Here is a 26,014-nt window from a genome sequence, read left to right as displayed (position 1 = left end):
CTGACCTGGATTTTCAACACTTACACCAAAATGCTGCGTTTTGAGTGCTGTCCAGCAGGTGGCGGTGCAGACACACTCTACCAGTCTGGAGGCCCATGAGGAGAAGAAAAGTAGGCAAAGCAAAGGTGGAGAAGATTAGCCATACAAGTGTTTGAGAAAGGAGGATGGGTAAGATGTGAGTGTAGAATAGATGCAGCTGGGATGGCAGGGGAAGGAGGGCCATCTCCATGGAGATCAGGGCGGCGGAGGGAAATAAGCATTGACCGGAGGAGGTCGATTGCATGGGTGAAAGCATCAGAGGAAACTGGCAGGATGAAATCTTCATCTGTCACCACTGACTGTCATAGGCCTGCAAGGTGTGTGTGTGTGTGTGTGTGTGTGTGTGTGTGTGTTAAACCAGAGTATTCACGAATGTAGCCGCAAGATGATGGCATCATCATGAAGCGCTGACGTCAGCCTCCGTCTGTGTCCTAAATATCAAGACAAACATCTCTGTGGATGCTAAACTGCTAAACCTTTTCCTTATGCAAACCAATGGCCCGTGTGTGTGTGTTTGTGTGTGTGTGTGTGTGTGTGTGTGTGTGTGTGTGTGACACACAGATAGAGAGAAGCATTCACCAGTATTTTTCGAATGGACTGTTTTGTGGCCCGCGTTGCAAAGACCTTTGGTCATATCCAGCTCATGTCCATGTGCACAAAGTGTGTGTGTGTGTGTGTGTATGTTTGTGTGTGTGTGTGTGTTTGTACCCTTTCCAAGGGGCCGAGCAGAGATGTAACAGAGGGGGGAGGGTGCATGTGGATGTTTCAGCAGCCAAGTCGAATGGGATTAATGTTGTCACCGCTTGAGCGAACACACAGTCTTGTACATCACAGGATTCACAGCGCGTGTGTGTATGTCTCTGTGCGTGTGTCCGTGTCCATGCCGTCACACACCTTAACTTCACGGTGGAGTTTCACGGCAGCCCTCCTTTGACCTGTGAGGTGCTGCTTTCTGGTTTTTCATCAAGAGACGTGGGTCGTCGTTGCCCCCCCCCACCCCGGATGACTCATTTACATTTAGATTAGGAGCGGAAACATTAGGGGGGTCCACGGCCCTTCTTCTAGACTTCTGCAGTACATTAGTGAGAAGGCAGCGGGGACGGGAGGAGCACTAGAAGACTGAAGGCCGGAGAGCATGTTGAGAGCAGGCTCCTCTTTTCTGCCACGCAAAAAAAAAAAAAAAAAGGCCTGGAACCAAAAACTGAACCGCGGCTGGTACCAATGAGATGGTGAGAACCAAACCCCAGTTAGGCCAGGAGGTCTCAACCCATGCAGTGTGTGAAATGAACCTGTGGAGAATTCTCCTGTTCTTTAACAGTGCAATATACTAAATAGATATTGGTTGCCCTGGAGGTTGCCTTCGGTACCTGCTCCATCCTCCAGGAGGTGTCCTCACGGTATCCATGGAGAAGTCACAGGGGATCCCAAGTCTGTCACCCATGCTACGTCCCCTCTGGTCCTCATGCCAGCGGCCGCGGCGCCGAATCAGCGAAGTGCCGGTCCACCCCCCCCCCCCCCCCCACTCCGTCCTCATCATGTTCTTGAGGTCTGGAAATAATTTCCGGGCCCACCCTTCCTCCAAGCCGTCGCTAGGAGACGGTTGTAAAAACACAGAGGATGGTGTTTGTCCTGACAGCTTCGTGCATGGAGAAATCTCCGTTTCCGACGTCCTTGGTGGACCGCAAAATGTGCAGTGATCTTTCCTGGCCTGCGGTCTGTGGTATCTCATACTGACCTTCCAGATGTTCGGGGCGGCCGATGGCACCTTCGAGGATCGATACAGACATGCAATGCAGATGATCCGTTTTCCATCGACGTGAATTCTTTGAGAAGTTCTGCTGCTCCTCAGCATCCAGAGAGGTGAGGGAGCTCTGGTCAGGACGGTTCCCGGAGCTAACCACCGTAGTAAGTAGAAAACAGACGATCGATCGCCGGCATAACTGATAGAACTGATCAGTTTTGACGCCATCTTTTTGTACAGTGACTTTGGAGGAAACAGAGTAGAAGCTCTCTCTGTGATTCTGCAGGAGACCTGAAGAAGTGGAGGAATCCCTCGGACTTCCGGTGGGTTCATTTGTGGTGTAAAGCACAAACCAGCCCACTAATCAGGACAAACACACAGATGGTGCCCCCCCCCTCAACACACACACTCGGGGGATTGACCCTGTTTCCTGCCCTCTCTGGATTGGACGGAGTGTAATCCTGGCCCGCTGACAGACCGGCAGATCGTCTAAGAGAAGCAGCGTCAGCAGCTTCTCTCTTCTGCTGGAGGTGAAATATCATTAGAACATGCGATTATTGATCGTGACCCCAAGGGACCTTAGCGGCTGAAACCCGGCCCTCAGGATCAGACACAAACACAGAGCACATCTCGCTCTGGAGATAAGAGCAAGTTCCATTCGATGGCCTTCGCCCAGGATAGTTCAGCGGGGAGAGAAGAGCATCGGCCAGAATGAAAAGACAGGTGGGAGCAACCACGTGGTCTGGTGAACCTTAAGGAGAAGACAAGAGGCAGAGCTGAAGGCAGCGGAGATGACGATGCGGAGGTTCAGGAGTCTTTTAGAGAGACAGCACATGTTAGATGTGCTGGACATGAAGTCACACTGATATAGTTTGGACATGAACAGAGGAGGGATGGAGAAGATCTGGGTTGGAGCTGCCAGGCAGGAGGCCTGGAGGAAGACCGGAGAGGATGTTTATGGATGAAGAGGAAGGTAGTATGAGAGGAGAGGGTAGATGGAGGCAGGTGATTGGCTGAGGGGTAAAAAGTGCCGACTGTGATTGGCTAACCCCGCCTGTTAGCCAATGAGAGCTGCCCCCCCCCCCCCCCCGCCCTCCACGACCCACACTGCAGGATCAGCGTTATAGATAATGAATGAATACTTGAAGCCATTGTTCCTCAAATCATCTACATGCCCTTCACACAGAGAGCGTGTGTCGTCACAGTGCCGGCTGTGTGTTTGCTGAGAAAGTAGAGCCGACGCGGGGCGAGCTGGCACCCGAAAACCCGGACCCGCCGCTAATCCGGACCCCAGATCTGCTCCGGAGCGGGATTAACGATAATCTCACACCTCCCAGACTAAACAATGTGAAGGCAAATCCCTGTCTGCGGCTGGAGAGGGGGCCCTGAGGATGCGGTCCTTTGGGAGGGACTACAAACATGGAGCACACCAACCGTGAAATGGTCAGGGCTAGGGTCAGGGGGGGACGCAGAAACGCGGAGAAAGTGTCCCCGGAAGCGAGTGCGCCGTCGGCCCGTGGTCCCTCCCCCAAACACTGATAAATAATGCAGAGCCCCCGCAGCCCCCCGGACAGAGCAGAGGAACACCATGCTCCCTGCGTCTGGGAGCTCCCTCCCGCTCACTTTTTCATTTCATTCTTCTTCTCTTCTGCAACCCCCCCCCGCCCCTCCTCCCAGCCCATGTCCTTGTTTTAAGGATCCCTCGCTCCCTGAGCAGTCTGCAGCGGGGCAGATAAGACAGACGGAGGACGGGGTGATAATCACTAAGAGGTAGAGGATCAGAAGGTGGAAGAGCAAAGGGAGGGGGAGCAGGAGGAGGAAGAGAAGCAGGAGGAAGAGCAGAAGGAGCAGCAGGAGGAGCAGAGCGGCGGCAGGAGGCTCCGGCGGCTGCTGCAGTTCGAATGTGACGTGGGTGTGCGACGGTGTCCCCGTGTGACTCGGCAGCCCGGTGAGTCGGTGAGGGAGGGGGAGACAAACCCTCTTCCTCTCCTCCCTGGCCTATTTCTCTCCTCCTGCTGCTTTCCCACCCGAAGGAGGAGCTTCTCGCCGGCAGGCCCGGCCACCCCCCTCTCTCTCTCTGTGAGAGGGAGAGGCTGGGCTGCCCCAACCTTATCTAAACACACACACACACACACACACACATGCAGTGCTCAGCTCCAGCCGTCTGAAGCTGTTCTTCTGCCGGAGAGCGGCGAGAGCCTGCAGCAAACATCTGCCTCCATCGAGGACCGGGGAGGAGAGGAGGACCAGGGAGAAGACGGCCACCAGAACTTCCTCCTCTACGACAGGCTTTTGTCAGCGTGGGTTGGGAGCGGGGGAGGGGTGGGGGTGGTGGGTGGGGGGTATTTTCTGCTGCAATTCGGGGTTTTTCAGGAAGGCGGGGGAGAAGAAAAGAGTGGACGGGCTGGAGTTCACATGACATAATCAGAGGGAAGGGTTGCCATGGTTACTCACCCAGGGAGCCTGACCCAGAGTGAATGAGGGAGGGGACCGTAAACTACTGGAGGGGAGACACGGGAGAGAGAGAGAGAGAGAGAGAGAGAGAGAAGGAGGGAGGGAGAGAAAGAGAGAGAGAGGGAGGGAGTGAGGAGAGGGAGTGAGAGAGAGAGAGGGAGAGAGGGAGGAGAGCGAAGGATCGCGGAGGAGAGCAGAGGAGTGGAGCCGAGTCAGGATGGAGGACGGCTTCTCAAGCTACAGCAGCCTGTACGACACCTCGTCTCTTCTTCAGTTCTGCAACGGTAAAAGCCCTGTTTCTGTGCGCGTGTGTGTTTGTGTGTGTGTGTGTGCGTGTGTGTGTGTGATGGACCTAAAGTAGCCCAGAGTGTGAGGCTGGTCTTTGCTGGGAGAACGCTTGCCTTTCAGAGGAAGTTTCTGGAACCAAGTGCAGAGTGATGTCAACATCTGCTCACCGAGCGACGGCAGGTCCAGCCTCCTTCTCGGAGGATCCCCCGGGAAGGAGAGGCCGACACCCCGGCATGACATCAGTCAGCAGTTTATGGCCGTTTGCTCATCCCGAGAGGAAAAGCGAGGAGAGTCCTGGTTTCTGTTTGAAAGCCCCCGCAGTTTGTCGGCGTGGAGCTCCACGGTCCTGAGTGTGAGCCCCCACCTCGGGGGGGATTATCTCCAAAACAATGAGCTCGGTGTCTCACGGAGACCTTTTGGCAGCGTCTGGAACGCCGGGCTGTTCCTGAGCGATGACTCACGCTTCCAGTTAAATCTTCATCACTTCTTCTCCTTGGAACGTAGAGGTTGGCTTTTCAGGCGGGAGGACCATCAGTGGTGACCAGCCTGGGGTTGGAAAAGTGCACCAGGACAGCAGTAGATACTACAAACCTCCAGTCTCTGGCATGGAGAGAGGTGTTCTTCTGAAGGTCACAGAGGGAACCTCAGCAGAAAGTTTTTGTTCCTTGTCGGCTGGGATGGGCTCCGCCCCCACTACCTTGAGGATAAGAACGTGAGGAGTGAGGGCATTGGTTTGTGCGCGTCCCAGTCGTCTGGACCCTGGGTCATGTGACCGCAGCCGACGGTCGAAACAGGTGAAAAGACGACCCGACCGGCCTGCGAGCTGCGCGTCCTGCCCCTGTTCTCACAAACTGCTGGGAAAGAGAGAAGCACTGATTCTCTAAACTGAGATCCGGCCGCTGCTTTAAATCACAGCGGGCTCCGATTACAGAGTCCAAAGGTTGCTGATCAAAACGCGGAGTCTACTTAACATTCTTAGCATCTTACGGGGAAACGGAGGGGCTGCACGTTGGCGCCCGGAGCCACGTCTGACCTTAGTGTGGGATCCTCAGCGTGCACGCCCCCCCCCAAAATCCCAGCCACAGTCAGTCCACACTCAGCTCGTGTTCTGACAGACCCTCTCGCTGAGTGTGTGCTTGTGGCCTGTTAGCCAAAGTGACACCGTGCTATTCTGCAGCCGCCGCTCGGTCGAATCCGACCAAAACGCCATGATGTCATCAGCCCCTTCCGCCCGCGTGCCGCGGAGCATCCGACCAGACTAATGTCGGGAGACTGGGTCAGCTTCGCAGCAGCGGCACGCAGTCTGCGCTCAGGAGGTCAGCGCTAGCTGGGGCTAACTGGAAATTAGCCGCATTACACACCCGGGCTCACAAACACACACTCCTTTCCAGGGCGCCGGGTCGCATTTCGGTTCCGGCTCTGGCACCGGAGACAGATTTGATTGAATTAGTTGGCGGCCGGCACCCTCATGTCTGCCGTTGTTGTTTTCGGGGCGCTCGCCCAGGGGTCGCTGCCGTTTCAAAGGTCTCGTGTCATGCCTTCGCCGCAGGAGACCGGAGGTATAACCGGATGAATCGCCAGGACCCGTTCTGCGTCCGGCATCTTTGGGATGATCCCTCCACACCACACGCTCTCCAGAGCCGTTCGTAACATCTTCCACGGGCCAAAGCTTAAAACGGGAAGCCTTTATTTCTAAGAGGGGGATTTCAATCATAACTGCCCGAGTGGACGAACCTGCAGCAACACAAAGTGGGTGTTAACACTTTCAAATGGACCATAATGGACAGCAAGTGATCTGGCGTTGCCGTGGGATCCTCGGAGAGGAGCCTGTCCATCTCCCGACACGTCTGGGTTTACGTCTCGGTCTCCTGACACAAAGACTCCTCTTTTTAGGAACAAGTTGACACCCCGAGAAGTGTGTCAGCGCAACCAAACTCTTCGTCTCCACTCGTTCATTCGTTCATTCTCCTTCCGAGCTCACGAGCTCTATCCGTCCCTCGGGGCCGCAGAGAAAGGGCCACCGTGAAGTGATGATGGGGAAACGAGCTGCAGTGGAAGGAGGTAAAGAGAACAGCTGGATAGAGGCTTGGTTTTTGGTTGGAAGCCTTTGTTATGTTCCTGCACAAACCGTGCCAGATCAGGGAACGTGTCGGGGGATTAGGTCCAAATCCCCCCTCTGTGCACATTAGTGGCAGCCGGAGTGTGGCGGGGGGGGGCGGGTTCACGGCGAGGGTTCAGGTCGGGCGAGAATTCAGAAGTCTCTGAATTCAGAGATTCTCATCGTCCCACCTTGAGATTTTTAAAAAAAGAATCGAGAGGGAGGGATTATTCTTCCGCGAGGAGCCTGTTTGTGAGCGGCAGTCTCATGAATATGGACTCCGGAGGGAGAACTCATCCTCTGCTGCCGCTTCCTGTAAAGGCTGACATTGATTTCCTGCTGCTCTCCATTTCCTTTATCCGTCGCCCTCCTTCCCGTTCTCTATCCGTCCTTCACCCTGGGTTTGAACCCCCGGTTGGCTGCACAGCAGGTCCCCTCTTTTATTCTCTCCTTGTCCCATCCAGAGGAGGTCCTGCTCCTTGTCCCCCACGCCACATAGCACGGGGCGCCGTGCTCATCGCACCTCTGTCCACAGAAGGCCCCCCGCTCCTCATCCTCCTCCATGCAGATGGTGCTGCAGGGGGTCCAGGTCAGGCCCCTCTGAAGGCCCGCTCAGAGACATGTGGGCTGGTCACACGTAAAACACTGACGTCTGAAGATTCAGTCGTTTGTCTGCCGAGGCACTCCCTCCGAGCTGATGGGCCTCTCCTCTCCTCTTCTCCTCTGGCGTCACTCAGCCTCTCCCTCTCTCTCCCTGACCCACTAAGACAATCATGCATGCAAAGCAGGAATGTGCAAGTTTCTGTCCTAAAAATATGCAGTATGCACTGACTGTCTCTATGTGTACTCTATGTGTTTGTGTGTGTGTGAAATGGAGAGAGCCGGGGAGGATGAGAAGGAGAGACACAAGGCCGGTGTGTGTGTCTGTGTCTGTGTGTGTGTGTGTGTGTGTGTGTGTGTGTGTGTGTGTGCATACCAGCAGAGAGAAACAGAGTCCTTGAACAGGATGTCATAGATGTGTATAAATACCATGGAAGCCAGACATGGAATCTGACATATGAGAAAGTAATACACTCTGTTCAATGCTACCTTTGTGTGTGTGTGTGTGTGTGTGTGTGTGTGCATGTGCAAGTGTTATTCCATGCAAATGTGAAGAAAAGCACAGTCAGATATTCCCCTGAGCTTTGGATGAGCATGCAAATGAATTCAGGCTGTATGTGTGTCGACGTGCGTTTGCGCGTGTGTGTGAGCACAGATAGTCGTGTCAGCTTCCGGGTGAAAATGCACATAAATAATGTGCACGAACGTCTCCTTTATTCCCTGACGTCATCAAACTCTTGAAGGTTAATTAAAGATACATTCAATTACTGTGACGAAGAGGAGGCCACCTCGTTCACGGTTCTGGTGATTATCTACATCGGTGTTCTGCCCCCACCTGGCCCGCGGTCACGGCCCGCCGATCCGTTCGCTCCTCTTCTCCCAAACTTGGTGAAGATTTCATGCGAACAGATATAATTAACCTCTCGGTGCTCACACAGGCTGCTCAGCTCTCTAATTGGTCCCTTACATCTGGCATCGAACCAAGAGAAACCTATTTGTGTGTGCGTGTGTGTGTGTGTGTTTACAAGGCAGAGGGTTAAAAGACATTCATTTCATCAGAAATCCAATTTAGAAATACATTAATCATGAAAACAGCTGCGGGGTTTTAAAAGGAACAACATACATAGTTTGTTTCCTCCTTATGTCAAGGTTTGGGCTTTAATTATCAAAGATGTATTTGAGGTCCGTCGGAGAGATGAGCGGTCGGCGCAGTTGTTAGCGCGTTAGCCTCATAGCACAAAGGGCCCCGGTTTGATTCTGAGAGGGGAACTTTTCCGTTTGGGAGTTTGCATATTATCTGCGTAGGTTTCCTCCCACGGTCCAAAAGCACTGGTGGGACAAGATTATCAATCTGATGCCGCGTCATTTCGTATTATTTGTTTTTCTCTCTCGTCGATTGTGGTTGTTGTGGCAACTGTGCTGCAAGGTCAGGCAGCCGATTCGGACGCCGCGGTCGCAAACAGTTCCGTTGGTGGGAAGATGGAGGTGACCGGGGGAGAAGTGAAAGAGGAAGAGGGGTGGGACTGATGTCACGCCGGTCACATCTAACCCAAGGAGAGCAGGAACGGATGAGAAGCCGCCTTCGGCCCGAGGTCCTCTCCTCTGTCCCCGTGGTTCTCGACACGATGGTTCACGGAAGATCATCGTCGGCAGCCATCTTTAGCGTGACCACATTCTCATCCTGCAGAGAACAGGGATTTCTGATTGAATCGTTGAATGAGCGTGCAGGATTGTTTGCTCGAGTTCGCATGAGTCGGCACAAGAAGTCCCGAGCGCACCAGAACACCAAAGGTGGATTTCCTCCCACCGAAAGCACCCTTCTTTCTCTAAACACTGTGTGGGAGTGATACTGCCTGCTGCCGTCCGCTTGGAAGAGATACTATCTGCTCCACTCTCCGACACTGTGCGTGTGTGTTTGTGTGTGTGTGTGTGTGTGTGTGTGTGAGCTAGTGCTGGCTAAGAGCAAATCCGGTCTCCCCTGACAACAGTCCTGCTGGATGGAACAACACAAGCACACACACACACACACACACACAAACGCTGGATGGAACGAACGTCCCGCCTCCTGTTCCTTCCTGGTTGTTTGTCACTGGGAGACAAAGCGGCGTTTCATGTGGGGAAAAGGTGGCGGCTGAGAGGGCGGCCTGTGTCACAGCCTGGAAACAGGCCTCGGCCTCGCTCTGCCCGACTCTGCCCTCTGAGTAAAAGGCGCGGTGGAGCAGCGGTGGAGGTGTGTATGACACAACGGACGCCATCTCTGCTGTGTCTACATTTATCAGAGCGAGCGTCCATGGATTCCCGTATCCTCCGGTCTGCGTGATGAAGTGTCCTCAGGCGAGGCACTGAACCCTCTCCCAGTGGTCTGGTTCGCGCCTCGCGTGGCAGCGCCGCCCAACCGCTGTGTGAGTGTGTGTGAATGGGTGACACACAGGAGCCGGTGTTTTGCACGACATCAGTGAGGACCTTTGGTGTTGAAGCTGCGTGGCAAAGACAGAAAATTCTCCTTGAGATTTTACAGAAACAGATGCGGCCGGAGAACCGGCGGCATGCAGGTCTTGGTCTACAAGTAGCTGCAGCCTCTCAGGGACAGACGGAACATCATGTCGCTGCTGAAAGCAGGAATTGCGGGAAATTACAATCCTTTCCTCACTCTATTTTTTAAAAACAGCACCTGCTGTTGCGTAGAATATTTTTGAGGAGACTTGAGACACTCATCTTGAAGACACGGCCACCGTCAGAGCCATCTAGGAGCCCTCTTCATGTCTGAAGAAGGCAAACATACACTCTTAGGACCAAACTTTGCCGGTTCCTGCGGTAACTCCCTCTCTTCTTGGACAGTCCTCTCTAATCCCCGTTCAGGTTGCATGCTGAGGGCTTCCCTGGCTCTTTTTAGATCTTAATCCCTCGGCCCGTCAGCAGCGATCTGCAGAAACCAGCTGTCCGTCAGCCTAATCTGACCACTTGATTGGCCGGAACACCAGAGGTCATCGGCCGCAGCTCGCAGATGGCACGCAGGACCGGTGACGCCCTGAGCGCCAGGTGGTTCCAGTTCTCCAAACCTCAGCTAGAACGTCCCGTCCTTCAGCTGTGCTCTTGATCCTGGCTCCTCCAGTAACCCCGGATGAAGCAGTGAACGCCATCGGTTATTGGTATCGTTAGCTTCCTCACCATTAGCCCGAGGGTTCTGCGGCCGTGGAGAGCGACTGAAAGGAACCGGACCTGCGGTTCCACCTCTGTCATCTCCGTTCCGCTAGAGCCGTCGGGATCTTCTCAGAGCCCAGAGCTTCTGATGGTGAAGATCGGTCGGAACCCGCCAACCTGTGGCGTCTGATAACAGAACCCCGGGTTCACTGTAGGGCTGGGGTTGTTGTGCCATGCGGTTCCTGGCGCTCCTGTTTCCCATGGGTTTCTGCAAACACTCGTGTTTGTTCCACACACACACACACACACACACACACACGCACATCCCAAGCTGGACTTTCCACTGACTCACCCGCCCTGCTTGGACCTGCAGCACTGACTGAGAAGGAACTGGACATTGGCCGGTGATGGTGAGGGTCTGAGTAGCTTTGGATGCTTTTGTTCTTATATTTATCCTTGTTCTTATATCGATCCTTGTATCTGTTAGTTTTTTTTTTTTTGCGGGGGGGAAGCTCACTTAGTGACTCAGAAGCTCAGAGGAGATGAATTAGGTGTGGGTTTGTTTCTTTAACCCCTTGCATTTGCTCTTCTAGCTCCAACCACTCATCACGAAGATTTATTTATTTTCCTGTTCTGGTTGTTATTCCGACCATAGGGTTATAGAGGGAACAGTGATGAATCTGTTTCCTGTTAGTCCTGCACTGGGAATGGAAAGGATTGGATGATCCATCCGCTCCCAAAGGCAGTTGCCATTTTAACTGACTCAGTCATCAGACGGAGCGTATCCCAGCTGTGGTCGTCCGAGAGCCGGGTTCACCCTGGACCAATCACGGGGCCTCACACAGAGACATCCAACCCTCTCATTCACACGTCTGTACAATGCAGGGTCACACGTGGACCTCCTGCATGTGTTTGGAGTGTTGGGAGGAATCCAGGGAACCCTGAAGAACCCCACACTCCACACAGAAAGGCCCCCTGTGGGAATCCAACCAGTCACCTTCTGGCTGCGAGGGTGCGGCTCTAACCCGCCGAAAAAGATGGCAGGACATGGAAAGTCCATTTCCATTCCTTGTTGAAGTCAAACAGGATCCATCCTGGACGTTTATACGGAAGTATTTTCTAGCAAAGACCTTGAGCTTCTCAGCAGGAGGACGGTGGTCCTGTGGGGGAGAGTGCACTGGACTGGAAAGGTGGATGAGCCCAGAGACGGCTGACCCGGCCACCTAGCGTCCAGATGATGAGGTAGAAAGCCTGGCAGAGGCTGGAAAGCAGAGATGGACATGGAGGAGTGTGTTGTGGTGTAACCCTCTGGTTTTTGGAGGGGGGTGTTAGCAAAGGGCAGAGGCGTTGGTTGCCACTGGCGCACGTGGCGATAGATATGGCGTGAGAAGAGAATGGACGTGTGGCCGACGCTCACGCCAAACAAATCCATGGTGCCTGAAGAATAATCTGATTACCCCTGGGCATGATGGTGGAAAGTGTTTCCGGGTGTGGGCTTTCCGGCTCCTGATGGGGCGCTGGGGACTCACAGCAGTGACAGCCAGCCTTTGTCCTCCACAACACCACGGCCACTGTGCTGCCTTTGTGCCGGACCGGAGCAGACCCGCAACAAATGCTGCTCGGATACCAGGAGCTCCATCTCAATATCCTGTAGTGCCTCCCAGCTCCATGTTCAGGACCTTCGTCACAGGTGAGCAGATAGCCGTCCTCCTGTCCGGATCTGCTTTCCACCCGATGGAGAAAGTTTCTCTTTTTGTGCGTCCAAAAGAAAGACAATGGTTTGTTTTGATGGGCAATTGCTTTGTGATAGTGTGTGTGTGTGTGTGTGTGTGAGAGAGAGAGAGTGCAGTGCGCCCTGGATGCCCTTTAGTCAAAGGGAGGGCCTCCTGTTTGTTGGAAAGCCAGAATGGTCACATTTGTGGCTGTTTTTTAAAACCCTTCTCCGTGTACTCCGTGTCTGGTAGATCCCATCACCTCCTCCAGACTGTCACTGATACCAGATCTTCATCCCACAGCTGCAGATGTTGGTGAAGGCCCCTTGTTGGATCCACATGGGTCCATACTGACTCATATCATGATGGTGGTATTAGTTGTTGTCCCCTTCTTGCACCTGCATCTGTCCTTCACACCTGCACCTCCTGGGTTGATGTTCTGCCACCTTCTCAGCCCCCCATGGAGAAGTGATGGTTTACCTTACTGTTTGAGCCGATGACCTGCAAACCACCTGTAGATGTTTTCTGATCCAAGACTAAACTCTGCAGCACATTAGCAAACCGTCCTGGCGCTGGATGTCACGTCCTCAGGCGCAGCATTGTCCTCACCGAGGCACCAGCTGTATCCGACTCCGGTTGGTGTCTCGTGACGGGAAAGTTCTTCCCGCGCTTGGAGATGAGGATGTCATGAAGAGCGGTCGAGGCTGTGAAGAACATGAGGGATCGATGAACAACATGACCATGAATGACTTGTATCTGGCATCCATTCTTGTGATAAGGTGCGTGAAGATGCCTGGACTGGGTGTTGTTTGACCTTCTGTTTGAAGAACTCATCGCTCAGCTCTTCGTTCTTCAGGCTGCGTCCACTTTGGCCGTCTGTCAGATTTGCTAGTTTTTTGTCTCTGTGGAAAAACAACAGAATAATCACCTTTTGAAGCCAGGGTGAGATGGTTGGGTCATGTACAGACGTGGGATAGAGAATATATTGGAAGATGGATGCTGGAATTGAAGCTGCCAGGCAAGAGGTTTAGAGGAAGACCAAAGAGAAGATTTATGGACGTAGTGAGAGAGGATATGAAGGTAGTTGGTGTGAGAGAGGAGGATACAGAGAACAGGGTTGGATGGAGAAGGTTGATTCGCTGTGGCGACCCCTGAAGGGAAAAGCCGAAAGAAGAAGAATCATCTTTTGCAGTTTCATGCTTATTTGTTTATCATTATTATTATTATGATAACCACACGGCTCAGAAGTCATTCACTGATACGTGAACGTCAGAGTCTGTCAGATGTCCGTCAGCTGTCCAGAGCCTGCAGACCTGCCCCATCAGCAGATGTCTCCTCTGATGCATAATTCACAAGGCTGTTACTGCAGGTCTGCTGTAAAGACAGCACAGATTTACATGAATATTGCACCGCGCCTTCAAAGTCTTAATGGAGGAGCTCCTGTGTGTGTGTGTGTGTGTGTGTGTGTGTGTGTGTGTGTGTGTGTGTGTCTGTGTGTGTGGCCTCTGAGGGGTCAGCTGCAGAGATGGCGGCTGTGTCTGGTTGTTTTAGACTCAAAGGTTTGGGATGAAGCTGTTACCTCCTGCTGTTTCTTCTCTGTCACCCCTGGTTAGCCGTCGGTGATCCCGAGGAGGTCCCACGGGTCTTCGGTAGACGTGTGGGACCTACTGGATCTACACCATCTTCTTCTTCTTCTGCGTGTCTATTTTCTCACCTTTCAGCAAGGAACTTAATAATGAGCTCCCTGGTCCCCGGTTCGATTCCGACGGGGCGGGGGGGGGGGGGGACGGTCCGGTCTTCCGTGAGTTGTCGGTCGAAATCTCCTGACCGGTTGTGTATCCTCAGATGACAGCGCGTCGGCGGCGAGCAGCATGGAGGTCACCGACCGCATCGCCTCCCTGGAGCAGAGGGTCCAAATGCAAGAGGATGAGATCCAGCTGCTGAAGTCGGCGCTGGCCGACGTGGTGCGTCGGCTCAACCTGTCCGAGGAGCAGCAGGCCCTCAGCTCCCGCCGGGGACCCACCAAAGGTAGCGCACCGTGCACGGCCCCGCCTGGCTTATCTTCAGGCACTCTGGCTGCTTCCTCCATCTTCTCCCCCTCTCCTCCTCCTCCTCCTCCTCCTCCTGATGACCCTGCCTTCCGACTGCCGGCCGATTTCCTCTTCATCTCCTCCCCGCCTCCCCGCCTCCCTCCTCCCGGGCCGCGTCGTGTCGTCGAATGTATCGGGTGTAGGCGGCACCTCGACGAGAAAGTCTCCATCCGCAGAGAGCCTCGTTGGGATGCCAGGTAGGCCCGCCGTGGCTGGGTCCTCCATGCCACAAGCACATCTGTCACTGCCTGCTGGAGGATACTAGTATTGTGTACTAGTACTTCACCTGGAAGTACTTTCACCACTGTCTGATGTCAACACTCCAGGAGGGGGATCCAGACTCTGAACACTTCAAGGTGGAACTCTCCATCTTACTTCGCTCGACCTCTCCGTTCAAAGGTGTGTCAGGAGAGTGGGCCTGGAGATGCAGCAGAGCTCCTGGTGTCACTCCATCACTGTGAAAGCACCAAACACTAAAGCTCAGAAGATGGGAAGGCAGAAGATGAAACCCAATGGCAGCGAGTTGCAACAAGACTTCACACACACACACACACACACACACACATGCGCGCACAGTGTGTGATGCAGCAGACATAAACAGATGTACACTTGAAGCTTCGCAATGCAGAGGTTCGGGCCCTCCTGGAGGGCAGGAGGAGAAGACTGGGACACTTTTGCCTTCCTCTTCTCTCCTACCTCACATCTTCCACCTCCTCCACCTTCTCCTGATCCGACTGCTTCCCGCCTCCTTTTCCTCCTCTGCCTCGAGTCATGGCGACAGGAGACGTCCGGAGGACGTTTGGACAGTCGATTTGCTGACTTGAAATAATCTGAAGAGATAATCTGTGGGTGGAAGACCAGTCCGATGCGGTTCATTCTGACTATCTGCAAGAAGCTGACCGTCATCTCCCCTCTTCTTGTCCTGCCCCGCCCTGAGGGCAGCACACTCCTGCAGTGCCTCAGGGACGCCACTACTAGAAGACGCAGTTGTTGTTTCCTGCACAATATTATGCATTCTCCCGGAGCAGTGTAGCTTTTCAGCTGAGCCGGGCGTGTTAGATTCATCTTCACCTCAGGCTGGGTTCCCCGGACGAGCTGCACCCGCATCCTGCAGGTGGGAGTCAGGCTGCAGACGCAGATGCAGGTTTGGGTTCTTCAGTTTTGTCAGGGAGCGGAAGAATGACTCAGCTCCTCGCTGCAGGGAGACACCATTCAATGCTGCCACCATCCATCCTGCCTGCTCACACGCCACCCTGCACACACACACTCACCACCCTGCATACACACACCACCCTGGAAACACGCTCGTCTTCTTTAACACACCGACACAATTAAACCATCAGTTTGCCCCGGCTGTGTAATTACTACACATAAGATCAGAGTAAAGAGAGCTTTTTATGTTTGTGTGTGTGTGTGTGTGTGTGTGTGTGTGCATCTTAAACCTGAAATAGCATTTATTAAATATTTATCACTGCAGATGAAGCTGCAGCCTTGGTTTGTCAGTGAGGGGTTGGTCAGGCCGTGCGTGTTTTCTCGTGTGTGTGTGTGTGTGTGTGTGTGTGTGTGTGTGTGGGTGTAGTCTACAGTTAAATTTACCCTTCATTCTCCTGCTATAACCAATGAAAGCAGACTCTTCTGTCTCTGTTGTGAGTTACAGTCAAGCAGGAGCTTTTCTTTTGCTCTCCCATCTGGTGTGGCTGCACCAGAAGTCCACAGCCTGTGGTTTCATGTTCTTCACCAGCACCAATTTGTGGGCACTCAGAGGACGTACGTGCACCATCAGGCTCTGCTCCACACTCTGACACATGAATTGTCACTGTGACACCGTCTATGTCACTGATAGCACGTGGTTCCTCTCCTCGTGTAAACATCTGCAAAACTCCACAATCATGTAGAACAAACATGAAGCGCAGACGGTTCTTGTGTGACTGTGAAGTTTTGTGAATTCTGATGGCAGATGATGTTTTCATGGAGGAGGTCCGGGTCAACCGGAACCCGTGAGGGAACCCATTTGTCCGAGGTGTATGCGTCGATGTGACACCGTCTCGCCGCGTGTCCAGACGAAGGCGGCTCACGGCGTTGTACGTGTGTCTGTCCTCCAGCCAGGCCGATGATTGCCACGCTGCCGCTGCGGCCCACCGTGAACAACGGCAGCGTCCTGCCCAAGAAGAGCGGCCTGCCCTCCCCGTCCGGGTCCGGCTCCAGGAAGGACGCCGGCGCTTCGGCAGGAAAGAGGTGAGCCGCGGCTTGGTGTACTTGGTAACCATGGCAACAGTGGCATCACATTGGAGGAGCTACATGGTGCCGAATTGAGAGAACCAAACTTATTTTTAAGATGTTCATCGATAAGATTACTTTTACATTATGCATAATCATTCACAGGTTAAATTATATTTATATCATAAATGGTAATTATCTGGCTGAATTATATTTATATGTAAATTATAATTTACAAGTACAATTACATTTCTGTTGCAAATTCTAATAAGCTGGTTAAATCATATTTATATCTCAAATAAGAAGTTACAGGTTACAGGTCAAAACCACAAATACCAACATATAAAGAATAATAATATTAATTTATGCTTTTACCGAATACACGCATCCTAAAAAATGCAGTTGTATCAGTTCCTATAGGTTTATATTTTGCCATACATAGGATCGGATGTGAGGGTCTTACTTTTCACAGCAGTCTTCATCTCTGACCTGTCCGGTGTGTGTGTGTGTGTGTGTGTGTGTGTGTGTGTGTGTGTGTGTGTGTGTGTGTGTGTGACACCTGTGTTGTCCTCGCAGAGCGTTATGTCAGGCCCTCAGGTGAGAGCGCTACCTCTTTGTGACCCAACAACAACACGGCAACTAAAAGTACTAAATTCCTAACCCGACCGCCCGAAACAGACTCATTTGCGCTGACTAGCCGGTAACCCTGAGTTGCGTGTGAGAGCAAGAGAGGCCCCCGAGAGCCCGGCCAGCCCTCATGGGAAAACACAACCGCTTCACTCCCCCTCTCAGCAAACACAGGGGCTGCAGAGGGGATGACGGCCAACTGCCAGTGTCGGGGTGTGAATAGGCAGCGTGTCCCGCAGGGTGGATTATGCCGCCGGGTTTGCTGGCGACCGCCCTGCTGATCGAGCCGTTTCATTGTTGTTAGTGGCCGGGCCACCGGCGGCCCCAACACGTGGTTGTGAGCAGGTCTGGGTGATCCTGGTGTGGCGTCCAGCTCCACCCGCTCTAGACAAACAGCGTCCTGCTCCCGTGTGTCCAGGACGCCGCGTTCTGACGAATAACTGCCAGTGACGTGCAGTCAGTAGAGGCAGGGGAGGCCGGGCCTCACCTGTCATCCTGGAAAGAAAAAAATGTAAAATGAAAAAAATAAAGTAAATGGTTATATTTATTCAGTGATTTGTACAAAAAGTTATTTTCCACTTAACTCCACCATTTTTTTTTTTTCCAAAATCGCAGAATAAAAAATCACAATTACCGTTGAAATATGTAGAAGAGACGGGCGATGACTATGGATTACACAATGATTATGCTAACTATGCTGCATGCTATGCACTGAGACCATATTGTTGTCTCTGTGTATGTCACTATTAAAATTTTCACACTTTTAATATATGAACTAGATTTCCATAGTTTAGCTGATGCGTATAATGTTTTTCTACAACAACTGTAACATTTCTCTTGTGCTGAAAAAATCATAAAACGACATCGAAAGAGACATTAAGTGAGGCGCGTAGTAACGGTGCCTCATGGTAGGGGGCACTGGTGATCCCAGGGATCCTTCTTACTACTTGGATTACTACTACAGAATAATAGAATCAGCAATAGAAGCTACAGTAAACATCAGTGCCTCACCAGTCATGAACCTCACTGCACATCACTGCAGTTATTAACTTCCGTGGGCTGCGTATGAATGTGGGCAGAGGCCCTGCGGCCAGGGCTCAGAGCAAAATCCCAGTTGACTTTCTGGGGATGTGATACCCCTCCAGAGGACGGGCCTTCAGTCCTCGCTTGGCTTCCAGACCCAACATTTTTGTTTTTCTCCTCCTGCCCCTCAAACTGTGTTGAGTCCACCATAAAAATGACAGCAAGCTCATTTATGACATTGTGACCCTCCTCCTCTTTCCACCTTTTCTCTTCGGCCCCACGCCCGACTTGCTCCTGGACGCAGCACTGTGAGGAGGGCCAACTCCAACGAGCACGTGGGGACTCTCACGCGCAAGGACTCAGGAGATTCAAAGGGCAACCGCACCCGCGCCGGCTCCACCGGCAGCAACTCCAGCGGCAAGAGAAGCGACAGGTAACAAGTTGCGTCTCTGGAGGGGTCGGGGGGGGGTCACTGACTGACTGACAGCTCTTTCTTTCTTACTTCACTTTGCAGTAAACAGAGGGAGCCGGTCTTCAGCGCGGGTAAGCCCTTTACCCTTTGTGTGTGTGTGTGTATGTGTGTGTGTGTGGAGATGTTCATAGCCTTGGACCCTCACAGCGAGGTCACAGGTCCAAGCCCTGATGGTGTCTCTTTCCTTTATTTACTCTATCGGTATCAGAGATAGGGCGGGGCAGAGGATATACCAACACACATATTTGGCAAACATAAGATAATATTTGACTTTCTTGTGCCAAAGTGCTCCAAAATTGGAGAGTGAATAGTGAGGTGGCACACAATGGATATCAGTCAGGTGCAACGCAGCAACACCAGATCATTATATTATATTATATTATATTATATTATATTATATTATATTATATTATATTATATTATATTATATTATCTTCTTCTTCTTCTTCTTCTTCTTCTTCTTATATTATATTATATTATATTATATTATATTATATTATATTATATTATATTATATTATATTATATTATATTATGTTATATTATCCACCCACTCACCCACCCATCTTCTACCACTCCACACAAAAAGGTTCCAGCCTATATTTTGTTATATTATATAGTTGGATGTGTGAATGATTGGGTAAAGCTGAAAAGTCAGTTGTTGTGAAGCAATTGGGTTGAATGACGTGTTAATGTGTGTGTTGTTATGGCTGTGTCATTATGTGTGTTTGCCATTTTGCATGTGTCGTTATACGTGCATCATTTTGGGAACAAAGGTAAGACTTCAGGGAACTCACATGCGTTACAATCTGAACTGGTGATTGTGAGGCCAATGTGTGAAACGGGAGATGTCCGGTTGTGAACTCTGGCCGAGGCTCAGATGGGGATTTGAGAAAATCTGACAGTAAATGAGCTGCATCAATCATCCTGTTGCCATGGCAATATGTCATTTAAAAGAGATATATAACAACAGGAGGAAGAAGGACTGTAATTGAATTGATTGAATTCCAAGCTGCAGCTATAGGGTCCTGTCTATGGACAGAAATCATCCATCCATCCATCCATCCATCCATCCATCCATCCATCCATCCATCCATCCATTCATACATACATCCATACATCCATACATCCATTCACCCACGTTCTTTGAGGAAAAGGCTTGTTAGGAGCCGTGAGAACAGGCTGCTTATTAATCACCAGGATGAACATCCTGACCCCTCACCTGGCGCTCTTGTCTCTCTCTGTGAACTCACAAGGGATGCGACGCGTGACCCACTGCAAAGGTAGGCCCCCCTCGTGCCCCTTCAACGCCCCCGTCCTTCACTGCTCTCTGGACCGTTCTCTGATCTGAATCACATACGTATGCTCCGCGTCGGCGTGTGTGTTAAGCTAGCTTCTCGGTGCTGTTTGAGACTGACTAACACACACACGCCCCAGCTGACCTAGAGGGAGAGCTGTGTGAGAGCTGACGTTGTGTGTGTGTGTGTGTGTGTCAGCACTTTGGGCTGACACACACACACAGATGGTGCTTCACCAGACCAGTGTGATTGCTTCTCCGTGGCTCGTAGGCATTAGTTCCTGTCACCATAGTAACCACGCAGCTTTCGGCTTCCGCACTTGGTTGCAGCGATTGTCTTTGCCCTGACGAATGTTTGCCCCGCAAACACGCTCCCCTCCCTGAGGCCCGGTGGTCCTGTGTCCTGTCGGTGTGGTGGATCCGTCCTGTGGAGTCCTCGGGAGCTGGAGACGGCCAAGCTCATCTTACCGCACTCACACACACAAACACCCACACACACACATATGGCAGTCTGCGGGCGTCTTTCATCCCAGAATTATTGACAGAAAAGACACAAAACTGTCTTTAAATGTGTGTCCAGCCTGCAGACACACGTGCCCAAGATCCTTTTTTTTTTACTTTTTACTTAATTACATATTCGTCATGGGAAGTGGGACATTTCATAACACATAAGAGAACAGGCGTTGGTCTTTTTTTGCATCTTTAGCTTCTTTAGCATGTTTAATATCTTTTGCATCTTCAGCCTCGTTTGCATTGTTAGCCTTCTTTACATCTTCAGCATTTTCAGCCTCTTTTACAACTTTAGCCCATTTAGCTTCTTTCGTATCTTTAGCTTCTTTGGCTTCTTTTGCTTATTTAGCATCTTTAGCCTCTTCTGCATCTTTAGCCCCTGTAGCCCCTCTAGCATCTTCTGCAGCTTCTTTAGCATCTGTAGCTGGTTCGGAACAAGCCTGCAACAGCTTGATCCTCCTCCACATCAACGTGGTGCAGCATTGAGTTGTTAACTCTGAAACGGCAGGTGAAAGGAAAGCAAGTTAGAGAAGTTTCCTGAGAGTCACTCATACCATCTCCTAACTCTCATCCATCACTCACCTAACATGTGGTTGACGGCCAAGTCATTTTCTGTGATTGTCGCCGCAGCACATTAGTGCGGTGCGGAGACGCCCGTGGCCCCGCTCCCCCCGGCTCCTAGCACTGCTTGCTGATAAGATTGTGGATGGTGACGGTCGCCCAATGCAACACCTTCATCTAACTCATTTTACTAACTCCTCCCTCCTCCACCCTCACGCTTTCTTCACCCTCTCCGCCGACTGGCTCTTTAACCCCCCCGCCTCCCCGCCCACCTGCACTAGTCACAGTACAGGTTTACCTGAGCCGCCAAGCCCACCCGACGGCGACCAGTAGCCCCGCGGCCTCCGCTGCGACGGCGCCCTCCGCCGCCGGCTGCCATCAGACCAGCGCGGCCGGCACGGCCAGAAAGGGCGGCACCGCCAAAAAGCCGCTGCTTAGAAAGACCCCAGGCTTTAGCGTCCAGCTGAGGAAGTCAGGGAGCATGTCCACCTGCTCCCCTCTTGATACCCCCAGCTACCGCAGCCCTGTCAAGTCCCCCAGCCAGTACTTCCAGATCTGTTACTAGGACCGCTCAGAATAGGAGGACGAGGACAGACGCAGCTCATTCCCACGTTCTTGTAAAACTCTCTGCTCCCGCATACCACGTCTGCGACGTTCACCTGAATATTCGATGTTGTAAACGTTAAATCTGCCATTCGACGACCCCCCCGGAGGGCGAAGTGTGTTTAAATTCGCGTCCACCGTCCCGGCATTTCATCCTGACGTGTGTCCTTCACTGCATGATCTCATCTGTGTGTCCAACATCTTCTGTGTGTGTGCTTTGCTTTTTGTTTGGTTTCATCAAGTCCATCTTACTTATGTTGCTGTGTGTGCGTGTGTGTGTGTGTGTGTGTGTGTGTGTATGTAACCCGATCCTGTGAAGGTTCGTGACAAACTGTCCAATTTTGTCTTCAATTTATCCTGAGAGACGTGTGTGAAATGGCTAATAAAATTGGTCCAAAGGTTCGTCTGTGTGTCATCCATCCTCACACTCATTCTTTCTCACACACACACACACACACACACACACACACACACACACACACACACACACATCTATCTTCCCAAGGCTGATCACATTTTGTCCCATCGCTGCACAGCGATTGCAGAATCCCTGTCCTCCCCACGTGCTTCACTGTGTGTGTCTCTCTCCCCAGAGGAGGGTTTTGTCAAAATGTATTTGAAGGGTCGTCCCGTCACCATGTTCCTGCCCAGAGAGCGTCTGGAGGGCTACTGTCTGGAGGCCAAGGCCGAGCTGCCGAGCAGCAAGCTGAAACTGGACTGGGTGTATCCTTCTCTCTTTGAAGAACATCTCGCCTGACTTCTAGTCGGGTTTTGAAAGGTGATCCGAATCCAGTTTGTGTGACATCGCCGCGTGAGGGCGCTGCGACCTGCTCAAATGCTCATTTTCCCAACACGATCCTGCAATTGTGGGTCCTGAGAGATAGCAGGTCACAGGTCACCGCTGTTTGGACGTTGCTGTCTTTTCCCTTGACCTTTTTCGCCATAGCTACGGTTACCGCGGTCGAGACTGCCGCTCCAACCTCTACCTGCTGCCCACAGGGGAGACGGTGTATTTCATCGCCTCGGTCGTCGTCCTGTTCAACGTGGATGAGCGGCTGCAGAGGCACTACACTGGACACACGGACGACATCAAATGGTGAAACACACACTCTCTGTCTCACACACACTTCACACAGCATCTCATCCAGTCTGTGTCTGAACTCTATTTTCTATGTTCTCACGTCTGTCTTTTTATCTTTCCCCCCGCCAGCCTGGCAGTACACCCCGACAAGATCACCATAGCAACCGGGCAGGTGGCCGGCACCTCATCAGATGGAAAAGTAATACTTTTATTACAACTGAAATCACTTTAAATACACTTATATCAGGTGAAATTCTGTGTAAACTGCATATCTGATGGCAGCGGCCGGCCTCGGCTCCGATGACTCAGTGTTTGCTCATGTCTCCTGGCAACAGCTGGCTCCCCACGTTCGCATCTGGGACTCCGTCAGCCTGAACACCCTCCACGTCCTGGGCGCCGGCTTCTTCGAGCGAGCTCTGGTCTGCCTGGCTTTCTCCAAGTCGGTGAGCGGCCGGATGTGCAGAATGTCTCGCGGAACGTTGTAGTAGCTGTCGTGGTTTGATAGTCAGGACTCCGTTATCTTTGCACCTGCATCGCCTGCCTCCGTGGGGGGAAAAACTACACCCGGGTAATGACAAGTTTCACAGTTAACCCTCGTGCGATCTTAACATTGTGTTTACTCCCCTTGTCCTACGGGTAAAAAAAATGACCCATAAGACAATCTTTGTACCCTAGTGGTGTACAGCCCACATGGAAACATAAACAAAACAGAAGTATCACTTTTTCTAATTATGGGGTCTCTTTGGGAAAAGTCATAAAATTTCAAATTGGAAAAAAATAGGTTAAGGTGTTTTTTCCACAGCTAAACATGGTAGTGGGTCACTTTTGACCCGCAAGACAACACAAGGGTTAAGCCGGAGGCTTAGTGAGTGCCCTGTGAGGCCCAGTTAGCTTCACAAGCTACCTCCGCGTCAAAGTCGGCCTGACCAATAGCCTGTCGGCGCCTCTGCACCGGGTTTCCTGAATCAACAAACACTCATAAGTGGCGCTTACCTCGTCGGACGTGCCCTCACGCCCTCAGATGACGATCTGTGTTTGTGTTAGAACGGGGGAAACTCGCTGTGCGTTGTCGACGACTCCAACGACCACGTGCTCTCCGTCTGGGACTGGCAGCGCGAGGACCGGTTGGCCGAGGTCAAGGTGGGCCCGAGTAGTAAGCCTTGTTCTTCGTGGCGCCCTTTTTTGGCACGTCAGCCCCGGACTCACCCCCGCCGGCCCCCCTGTGTGTTTGGGCTCAGTGTTCCAACGAGTCGGTGTTTGCCGCGGACTTCCACCCCACGGACAGCAACGTCGTGGTCACCTGCGGCAAGTCCCATCTCTATTTCTGGACCCTGGGGAAGGGCGTGCTGGTGAAGAAGCAAGGCCTGTTTGAGGTGGGACACCACCAAACATACCCAAATCTTCGTCAACCTGAGAGGGCAAGGAACCCGCAGAGTCCTGCTCTTCTCAGCTCATCTATATGTTTCAACAGGTCCTACAGGCTGACGTCCAGCTGACCTTCTCCTTCTCTTCTGCTCTCACAGAAACAAGAGAAGCCCAAGTTTGTGTTATGTGTCACTTTCGCAGAAAACGGAGACGCAATAACCGGAGACTCCAGCGGGAACATCCTGGTGTGGGGGAAAGGTGCTTCACACACACACACACACGCACACACACACACACACACACGCACACACACACACAAGACAAACACATGTGTATGTGTGTGTGGGTGTGAACTCTGGGGCCAGAAGTTGTGAGGAGATCCTGAGGAGATTGAGGGATCCAGATGGGGTCAGAGGCAATGCATGTGTGTGTGTGTGTGTGTGTGTGTGTGTGTGTGTGTGTGTGTGTTTCGGACTGTCTCACCCTCCTCTTCCTCCCCCCCGTTGCCGTCACACAGGCACCAACCGGATTAGCCAGGTGATGGCGGGCGCCCACGAGGGCAGCGTCTTCGCCCTGTGCACCATGAGAAGTGGCATGCTGCTGTCTGGGGGCAAAGATCGCAGGCTGGTCTCCTGGGACAGCAGCTACCAGCAGATCCACGCCGTGGAGGTGAGGAGCCTCGGCTCCACATGAACCCTCAGGGGTTGGCTTCTCAGAAATGAATCCGATTATGAGGCATCTGGGTGACGGCGGTCCTCCTCTTCCTCTCTGCAGGTCCCCGAGCTGTTCGGGCCCATCCGGACGGTGGCCGAGGGCCGGGGGGAGACGGTCCTCATCGGGACCACCAAGAACTTTGTTCTGCAGGGCAGCCTGGACGGGGAGTTTGTGCCCATCACTCAGGTGGGTGGACCTCCTGACTCAGGAGAGGAGAAAAGCAGGGCGGACAACGACAGCTCAAATAGGTTTCTCCTCGTCCTCTCCTCCCCTGGTCCAGGGTCACACTGACGAACTGTGGGGTCTGGCCGTCCACCCCTTGAAGCCCCACTTCCTCACCTGTGGTTACGACAGGCAGGTGTGCCTGTGGGACTCCAGCTCGCATCAGCTCGTCTGGAGCAAGTCCATGGAGGTATGTACGGTGGAGAGCGCCCCCCGGGGGCCAGTCAGGAGAACTCTGGTGCTCCCTGTTCAGGAGTAGAAGGCAGTTTACCAGCCGAACACGCACAAAGACACAGGCGCCAAAAATGTCTTCTTTGGGTTGCTCCCTTCAGGGACCACAGCCAATCACCTGCCTCCGTCTAAACCCCAGCCAATCAGCCACCTCCATCTAACCCCCTCCTCTCACACCGTCTAACTTCCTGTCGTCCTCCCCATCCATAAACCTCCTCTCTGGTCCTCCTCCAGACCTCCTGCAACTCCAGCATCCTTCTACCCTCCCTCCTCTGTCCATGTCCAAACCATCCCAATGTGACTTTACCACCAGAACATCTAACATGTGCTGTCCCCCTGATGGACTCCTTCTCAGCCTCCTGTTTTCTCCCCTGTGTCTCCAAACCCACACACCATGACTGCTCCTTGCTAATTCACCTGCTAATTCAGGAATGATCTCTGTTCACTCACTTTTTTGGTCTGCGTTTGGTTTCAGGACGCCGCCCAGTCAGCGGGCTTCCATCCGTCTGGATCGGTGGTGGCCGTGGGAACCCAGACGGGCAGGTGAGAGAACATCGCCCCGAAAAGACCTTCACCGCTGTCGAGCCGATAGTCATGAGACATGGGTCCTGCAGGTGGCTGGTGCTGGACACCGAATCCAAGGACCTGGTCGCGGTGCACACGGACGGGAGCGAGCAACTTTCCGTCATGAGCTTCGGACCAGGTTCGTAGAAGAAGCCTGACTCTTCATCATCGCTGTAAACTGGAAGTGTTTGCTTGCTCTGCAGGAAGTGGTTGTGGAGAAATACAGATAGATACACATTCATGTACTTGATATTTGTACAAATACCACATGAGACATAAAGAGTAAAATAGTCCATTCGGTGAAAATCAAAACAAATAGGCGTAAATAAATGAGTCCTCAGCAGGAATTAGAAGTGATGGTATTG

The 26,014-nt window shown here is 52.4% G+C and overlaps 1 protein-coding gene across 7 annotated transcripts in view; it reads left to right on the top strand.

Annotated features, from left to right (window-relative positions):
• The window catches only part of eml1 (EMAP like 1), a 31,460-nt gene that overhangs the window by 1,895 nt on the left and 3,551 nt on the right, over nucleotides 1–26,014 (top strand). The window contains exons 1-19 of one of the 7 annotated variants that reach the window (XM_086153071.1): nucleotides 4,171–4,518; nucleotides 13,919–14,101; nucleotides 14,307–14,360; nucleotides 16,266–16,398; nucleotides 18,335–18,463; nucleotides 18,545–18,573; nucleotides 19,758–19,784; nucleotides 22,066–22,195; nucleotides 22,419–22,568; nucleotides 22,683–22,752; nucleotides 22,889–22,996; nucleotides 23,598–23,693; nucleotides 23,792–23,926; nucleotides 24,077–24,176; nucleotides 24,436–24,587; nucleotides 24,693–24,818; nucleotides 24,913–25,044; nucleotides 25,561–25,628; nucleotides 25,700–25,788. In XM_086153071.1, coding sequence (XP_086009197.1) covers nucleotides 4,452–4,518; nucleotides 13,919–14,101; nucleotides 14,307–14,360; nucleotides 16,266–16,398; nucleotides 18,335–18,463; nucleotides 18,545–18,573; nucleotides 19,758–19,784; nucleotides 22,066–22,195; nucleotides 22,419–22,568; nucleotides 22,683–22,752; nucleotides 22,889–22,996; nucleotides 23,598–23,693; nucleotides 23,792–23,926; nucleotides 24,077–24,176; nucleotides 24,436–24,587; nucleotides 24,693–24,818; nucleotides 24,913–25,044; nucleotides 25,561–25,628; nucleotides 25,700–25,788 — 1,978 coding nt within the window. In that variant the 5' untranslated portion in view covers nucleotides 4,171–4,451. Of the gene's footprint in view, nucleotides 1–4,170; nucleotides 4,519–11,901; nucleotides 12,052–13,918; nucleotides 14,102–14,306; nucleotides 14,361–16,265; nucleotides 16,399–18,334; nucleotides 18,464–18,544; nucleotides 18,574–19,757; nucleotides 19,785–22,065; nucleotides 22,196–22,418; nucleotides 22,569–22,682; nucleotides 22,753–22,888; nucleotides 22,997–23,597; nucleotides 23,694–23,791; nucleotides 23,927–24,076; nucleotides 24,177–24,435; nucleotides 24,588–24,692; nucleotides 24,819–24,912; nucleotides 25,045–25,560; nucleotides 25,629–25,699; nucleotides 25,789–26,014 lie in introns of those variants that run through there. The other 6 variants (XM_086153043.1, XM_086153064.1, XM_086153085.1 and 3 more) reach the window with 6 other exon arrangements.

This window comes from Fistularia commersonii, chromosome 1 (genome assembly GCF_037954325.1).
Source record: "Fistularia commersonii isolate RoL2024-O1a breed Wild chromosome 1, RoL_Fcom_v1.0, whole genome shotgun sequence".
In the NCBI taxonomy this organism is placed as follows: domain Eukaryota; kingdom Metazoa; phylum Chordata; class Actinopteri; order Syngnathiformes; family Fistulariidae; genus Fistularia; species Fistularia commersonii.
Note: the sequence above shows the minus strand (reverse complement) of the source record. Positions and strands in the feature narration are given on the sequence as shown.